Source organism: Phaseolus vulgaris, chromosome 5, assembly GCF_051622355.1.
Source record: "Phaseolus vulgaris cultivar YP4 chromosome 5, ASM5162235v1, whole genome shotgun sequence".
Taxonomy (NCBI): Eukaryota; Viridiplantae; Streptophyta; class Magnoliopsida; order Fabales; family Fabaceae; genus Phaseolus; species Phaseolus vulgaris.
The window spans coordinates 28,953,231-28,960,876 of NC_143502.1; the positions used below are offsets into that span (position 1 = coordinate 28,953,231).

The window sequence follows — 7,646 nt, forward strand, 5'->3', positions numbered from 1 at the left end:
CAGGACCAATTGAGTTGGGCTGACTAGACACCATGTTTAGTGAGTGGGCTTAATCATTGTGTCCCCTTTATAATTTCTATTTAAAGAGATCATTGTACTTGTAATTGGTGTGTAACATGACAAAAATGAAACTTAATAGTTGCCCGTGTGGATGTAGGTTGTAGTTGGCGACTGAACCACGTTAAATTTTGTGTTGTTTATTTTCTACAGTTGATTCGTGATTATGTGTGTTGCTTTCGCGTGCACTTTTCCCATCAAGTGGCATCAGAGCTTGGTTCGATTACACACTAGAGATCCGATCAGCATAAATTAATCAACAAGACGTGAAAATTGCGGTTGCAGTAGCATCCCAAAGCTAAGGTTTCGCATGAGTGGCATCCCAAAGCTAGGGTTTCACAGAGAAGGCAGAGGTGTCCCAAAGCTAGGGTTTCGCAGAGGCGGCGACAGTGTCCTAAAGCTATAGTTTCGCAGAGGCGGCAGCAGCGTCCCAAAGGCTTAGGGTTTCACAGCGGTGCAAGGAGGAGGCTCCCAAATCTGATTCATGGCGACTTGCGATGTTGTGCAGGTGGCTTGCTTGCAGTAGGGTCGTGAGTGAGTAGCGCGGCGATGCTAGGGCTTGTAGGTGCGGCGACGGAGCGCAGATCTGTTTGACCAGCAGGGGTGGCGACGGTGCATAGGTCCAGTCTCTTGGTTCAACCATTGCGGCGGAGTGTTAGTGCAGTAGGGAGTGCGACTAGATCGCGTTTCGTGGCGAACAAATGCATGTGCTTGCGGTGAGCGAGACGGCACGGAGGTGCAGTGCGATGGCAGTGACGGAAGACGCAGGGTGACGCGTGCATTTTTCTATTGGTGCAACAATCATGGTGCAGTGCTAGGCATGGGGTGTGGCTGTTTTTTTTTTTTGTTGTGGCACGAAGGAAGATAGTTCAGTTACTAAGCACATCAATAAAACGAATTCGATCTTAGCCAGACTTATCTTAGTGGGCATTAAGTTCGATGATGAAGTTCAAGCTTACTACTGCTATTGTCTTTGCCTGACAGTTGGTCCGGAACGGTTACAGCAATTACAAGTTCAGCGAGATCTAATGGATTCACTTTTGAGAAGATTCGTGATCTCATTCTTGGCGAGGATATCCGAAGAAGGAGTTCTGGGAAATTATCTAGTGAATCGCTATATGTCATCAGAGGTAAGAAAAATATCAGAGATAGTGGGAGCAAGAACAAAAGAATGAGTCAGTGAAAGACTCGGGATTGCTCAAGTATAACATGTTGGAACTGCAAGGAGGTGGGGCATTTCAGGAATCAATTCCCAAATGATAAACAAGTCAACATTGCAAAAGACTTCGCGGACGAGGACCTTTTAGTCTGTTGTGCGGATAACAGTGTGGATTCCTGGGTCATGGATTCTGGTGCTAAGCATTGCAGAATCTAGTTATCGGGGACTTGGGAAAGGTAAGAGTAGCACACAACAGAACTCTTGATGTTACGGGCATGGGTAACATAGTGTTGAAGACACCAGTTGGTTTCTAGACTTTGAAGAATGTTAGAGTTGTTCCAAGCTTGACGAAAAGTTTGATTTTTGTTAGGCAGTTGGACGAACAGGGACATGAAGTGAAGTTCGGAAATCAGCAGTGGAAGGTCGTCAAGGGAAATCTTGTCATGGCCCGCGGAAGAAAGAGAGATTTTTTGTATAAGGTCGGATTACCGTCTGAGGGAGTGACCATCCCAGTTCAGAAGATAAACAAAGTCCGGTTCACAGAATCTCGTGGGCAGAAGAGGGTTGTCTTTACAAGAGAGAAACTTAGAGCCACAGGTCAGATTCAGGATGAACGAGCATGGAAAGGTTCAGGTAGACCAATCAGAGGTACTTATGACAGTGGGAGCACAGGTCGTGCTTCAGTTGATGTTCCTAAACGACAGTAGGTTAGGAGAACCAGTGTTTCAACTGTTGAAACATCTCCAGAAAAATTCTTGTTGAGTATGGTGTATGTTTGTTCTCAGGCTATTCCAGGATCTGACAGTTCCTATAAGTGGGAGACTGTAGGAACAAAGAACGGGTCAGTGATTGACGTGTTGAAACTCAGGGGAGTTTTAACGAAGTCTTCAAAATGATTAAGAAGGTTGGTGGCATCTAGAAGTGGAACATTGAGTTTCGTCGACAAATTACAGAAGTACATGTACACAGTTGAAGCGCAGGTGAACATTGTTTCGTGGCTTCAAGTGGGAGATTGTTGGGTATGAAGCCAGAACCAATTGGGTTGGGTTGACTAGACACCATGTTTAGTGAGTGGGTTGTCCCCTTTGTATTTTATATTTAAAGAGATCATTGTACTTGTAATTGGTGTGCAACATGACAGAAATGAAAACCTGATAGTTGTCAGTGTGGATGTAGGTTGCAGTTGGCGACCGAACCACGTTAAATTCTGTGTTGTTTATTTTCTGTAGTTGATTCGTGATTATGTGTGTTGCTTACACGTGCATTTTTTCCATCACAGGGATGCCCATATAAACAGTTGTATGGAAAGCGTTCTGACCCACGTAACGAAATAACATATAGTGGTCATCTGTGAAGCCATAAAAATCAATTAAACTCCACCATCCACGCAACATTTCTGGCGACAATAAATTTTCATTATACTGCACTATATGGACGTTCCCTGCTGAATCTGCAAGCGAGCACTCCTCTCCAAGTTCTTTTTGAAAGTCAATGACGAAAGCACGATCAACATAACCAAGCTATTAATTTTAAAATAAAGAATAAAAAGTCAGGAAATGAAGAAACTGTTTAAGAGGACAAATTTAAGAAAAAAAGAAAAATATACATACTTCACCACGACTGTTCATGGACCAAAAGACTCCTCTTGTTTCAAGTTTAATGATTTCTTCAGCACTGGGCCCCATTAAATGAATAATGGAGAAAACACCAAGAAATAAGTAAGAAAGAAAGTGAATAACAAAGAAAGCACCAAGAAAGAAGTAGGAGAGAAGAAGATTTTATAGAAGAACAAAGAAGAAAAGAGTACGATTGGGGATAATAAAAAACCGCACAATGTTATGACCTTTGGTGTAACTATTTATAACATATTTTATGACCTTTGATTTGTTCATTGCAACAAAGATCAGTTTGTTTCATTTCAAGTACAACATTAATTAATATTAAAAATAACAATTAAACTAAAATTACATTTATTTAACAATAATTATACCCACCAAACAATTAACATGTAGATAAAACATGTAAATAGTTGTAAATCATATATAAAATATTTTAAGTTTCAATATTTACAATAATGTAAAAAAAAAAATTGATATATGTACATTATGTCATATAATTACTTAAATATAATATATATATATATAATATTTATAATATTGAATTTTAATAAAAATTTAAATTTAAATAATATTGAAATTGAATTAAATTTCAATTGTGTAAAAAATATTTTAGGAATCCGAAATTTAAATTATTAATGTTTAATATTGAAATGAAATGATTATCTAAATTTACTAAATCGGATAGGAAGAGGAATGAATATTTTGAAAATCGTGTAAGAGAAACCACATCAGCCATGTGTATCTGAACAAAAAAAATCAAGTAGGTGACAGTGAATTAAAAAAGAACAAATCAAGGAGGTCACTCTGTATATGAAAAAAAGAACAAAATAAATTTTCGAATTGATTGCTATGAGATGTATATGTATCAATAAACAAAACCTTAAAATATTTATTTATTTGTTTTATTTAATAAATATTTTGGAATAATGATTTTGTCAATTTATAATTTTGAAATGATAAATTAGATAATTGAATTAAATCTGTTTGATCATAAATATAAAATAAATGAAATTTGTGTTTCTAAGAAAAATATATCACAATTATAATTTTAGATACTTTTAAATAATTGCATTCTTATTTAAATTAAATTAATTAATATAATAAATTTTTGTTAAATAAATTTTTATTTATTTTTCATAATTTTTGTTGTGTCTAATTTTTACATAACGTTGAATCACTTTAATTTGATATGCATAAAAAATAAAAAATAACTCAGCAAGTATTAAAAAATTGAAATAATTGATTTTATATATAAAATTGAGATAGATAATTATATGTAAAACGAAATTAAAAACAAAAAAAAATATTAAAATATAAAAAATAATTAAGTAACTATATATTAGTCAAAATAGCTTATAATTTATAAGGTAAAAGCTATTCAAATAGTTGTTTGAAAATATCTGTCTAACTATAATTTTTGTCAAATTATTTTATTAACTAGTTAAATGAACTATTAGAGGAATAGATAACTGTGTCTACTAAAAAATAACAACAGCAATTTAAAAACTAATTTTAAGAAAGAAAAATGAAAAGAGAAAGAATAGGGTCGCTACAAATGGGCCAAGATTTGGGCTTAGTAAATGGTCCATATGAAACCAATGGACACGTCGTCGTTTCGCTTGTCCATTTTAGCCTCTCACCACCACTTTCTATTCTTCTCATTCTAGCATCCTTTTATCCAAAACCATTACTATCAGAGCAGAAAGAAGAAGAGGTTGCAGCAACAATGGTAGCCATTGCTGCTCTTCAGACCTCAATGACCGGTCTCTCACTCTCCTCCAACTCTTTCTTAGGCCAGCGCTTTTCCCCCATCACGTTCCCCTCCCTTCTTCCGGTATGCACTTTTCTCTCCACTCATCACTCTTTTCCCAATTTTTTTTTTTTAATTTTTCTTTCAATTCAAGTTTCAGTTTTGTCCACCCCGCGTGATTTCTTTCTCCCAATAACCAAATGGGTATTCTTCTTTTTAACAATTCAAGAGAATTAACAATTCAAGTTTTTCTCTTTTTTTCTTCCATTTTTTAAGTCTTCCATTGTAAATATGGTGATGTTGTTATTTATTAGAGCATGTTTATTCATTAAAATGACTACCTATTTGACATGAATCTTCCATTGGAACATAGTTGGTACCTCTGGGAATAAATATAACTAAGCCCTTGTGGGTAGGGGAAAACTGAATCAATTAGTATGCGTACATTTTCTGATTGAAGCTATTTAATTGGACTTTGAACCCTGAAAAAATGAATAATTATGCTCCATAGCCTCAAAGTACTGATGCTTGAAAATTTGAGATTGGAATTCAAACCTGGTTTTCACTGTTCACTAATCACCTATCCCAAAGCATGTTCTCATTCCTTATAGTGGAAAGCCCAGTAATTCCAGCTGTACCCAGTTCATTTGCCTGGTGCTTGTCTATGTGGTACTCTTGAAGTTAGGAATTGGCCCGGCAAATTTTTCAGTTGAAGTTGTTGCCTCGTTAGGCTGAAGAAACATATTCTACAGATGTCGATAATATACTAAAACTTTAATTTCGTTGTAGCTCTTTTTAACTTTGGATTAGTTGTTGTACAGTTGAGGAGTTTTACGAACACATTCTTACTAATACACACTTTACTATTGGTTTAAATTTATTGAAACTACACAATCAGTAGAATGAAAAGTGAGACCTGTCAAAAATTATGATTTCCAATAAATTTCAGTCTATAATAGACTGTTAAAAAAAGTATGTTTGAGAATATGTTGTTAGCATTTCTCTTTAGTCTTTACAAGTTTATTAACTTTACTTGTCCACTATACTAGCTTTCACAAACTTTGGCCCTGTAGAAAACAATTGCGTGTCATCTTTTAATGAATATTGTGTTCTACTTAGTTTGTATTTGGCTCTAATTATTTGCATATTTTTGTAAGTGATTGTTTCTCCAAACTTTGTATCCAATTTATTATCTCAATGTCTCCAGCAAATCTACCGTGAATTTTCTTATTAATATTATCTTTTTAGAAACTGTCTGGAATACCTGCAAATTTTTAGATTCTTTTAATTTCTTTTGCTCATCATTTTGTTGCAACTTCAAGAGTGCTCATAAAAATAACAACTACTACAATATTTTGTCAGACAAATGAATTAATGGCTTTTAACGATAAAATAAATCAAGTTTGTAACTAAATTTCATAATTCCATCAAGAGTTTTGTAGACTGACTTGATAATTGTTTATATTTATGTATGCAGGGTAAGTCAACAGAGAAGCAATGTCCCATTGTAATGAAGGTTGGTATCAGACTTGGCGTATGCACGACCAATGATTATTCTTTTCAAATTTTCTTAAGCTCAATCAAAATGGACTAAGAACAGTGCATGTGCAGTCATTTGCAGATCATTATTTGTTGATGCTTGTCTTTACAATGAGGAAATTGAAACTAAGCAAATCACAAAGTTTCACTAATATGATATGAGTGTAGCTATCTTTAATAATTATTCTCTTGTGTTGTATGTTTTGCTTCTGCTCTGGCAGCTTAAACGATGGGAACGAAAGAAGTGTAAACCAAACAGCCTTCCTATCTTGCACAAAATGCATGTTAAACTTGGAGATACGGTGCAAATCATAACTGGAAGTGACAGGGGTAAAGTTGGGGAGATTACTAGACTCTTCAAGCATAACAGCACAATAATAGTGAAAGATTTAAATTTGAAGACAAAGCATGTGAAGAGTAAAGAAGAGGGGGAACCGGGGCAAATTATTAAGGTTCTCCTCATTTCCTTGATTCATTTTTATAAATTCTTTTCCACTTCTGAAGCTTCTTCAAGAAATGGAAGTAACGTTTGTTTTTCCCATAGAAAGTATGGATAATTGGATATACTAATAGTTTGACATGTCGTTCATTGATTATTATAGGCATGTTTGGATACAAGCTAGAAGTGCTTATGAGAGTTTCTCTATTATAAATATAGAGCTTTTTTCAATAGAAAGCTCGCAAGCATTTCTAGCTTTGTATACAAAAAATAATACATATAAAAAATTGTTCATTGGTGTGTATATTCAGGGACTAATACTTTTGAGAAACATTTTTTTTTCTAATTCCAGATTGAAGGTCCTATCCACAGCTCAAATGTGATGCTGTACTCCAAAGATCAGAATGTAGCAAGCCGTGTGGGGCATAAAGTCCTTGATAATGGTAAAAGAGTCCGGTACCTTATAAAAACTGGAGAAATAATTGATAGTGCAGAGAATTGGAAGAAACTGAAGGATGAGACTACTAAGAAACCTGAAGAAGCTGCTGCTGCTGCCTAGTTTTTCTTGTGTAGTTCATTCATTCACTAGCAGTGTAACTCTAGCTGTACTTGTTGTGCTCAGTTTTTCATTTCATCATCTGATGTATATTTTGGTCTGTCTGTTGATCTCCATATACTAAAACCAGGGTGATTAAATTTGTCTATTGGTTTGTCACTTTGAGCAAAGTGAATCTTTTTGAAAAGAAAGTGTTCATGAAAGTGAGAATGGCTATTTCTTCTGAGTAACTCTGCTCAATTCAACCAGGTATTTTGGTAATGCAGAATAGTCGGGAGGGTATTTGGTAATTCACAAAAATATAGATAGTAGCAGAACAAAATTTTAAAACTCTTTTTAGTAGCATATATGTTATCTAAAAGCTAAAACTAAGCTTCTGCAATTTTTGAAATTATTTTTATTCAAAATGCTATTAGCGGTATTTTAATAATTGTGTTGTGGCCCAGAAAATTGTTTTTGGGTAGATAATAGCCTTAAGTGGTGTGTCTCATAATGGTGTGTCTCATAATTCTCAAATGGCAATTACT

The 7,646-nt window shown here is 34.8% G+C and overlaps 1 protein-coding gene across 1 annotated transcript; it reads left to right on the top strand.

Annotated features, from left to right (window-relative positions):
* Positions 1 to 4,423: 4,423 nt before the first annotated feature.
* RPL24 (Translation protein SH3-like family protein) lies at positions 4,424 to 7,322 on the top strand. The gene is made up of 4 exons (XM_068643798.1): positions 4,424 to 4,669; positions 6,063 to 6,101; positions 6,346 to 6,576; positions 6,916 to 7,322. The coding sequence occupies exons 1-4, from the start codon at positions 4,562 to 4,564 to the stop codon at positions 7,120 to 7,122; spliced, it is 585 nt and encodes a 194-aa protein (XP_068499899.1). The 5' UTR covers positions 4,424 to 4,561; the 3' UTR covers positions 7,123 to 7,322.
* Positions 7,323 to 7,646: the final 324 nt, after the last annotated feature.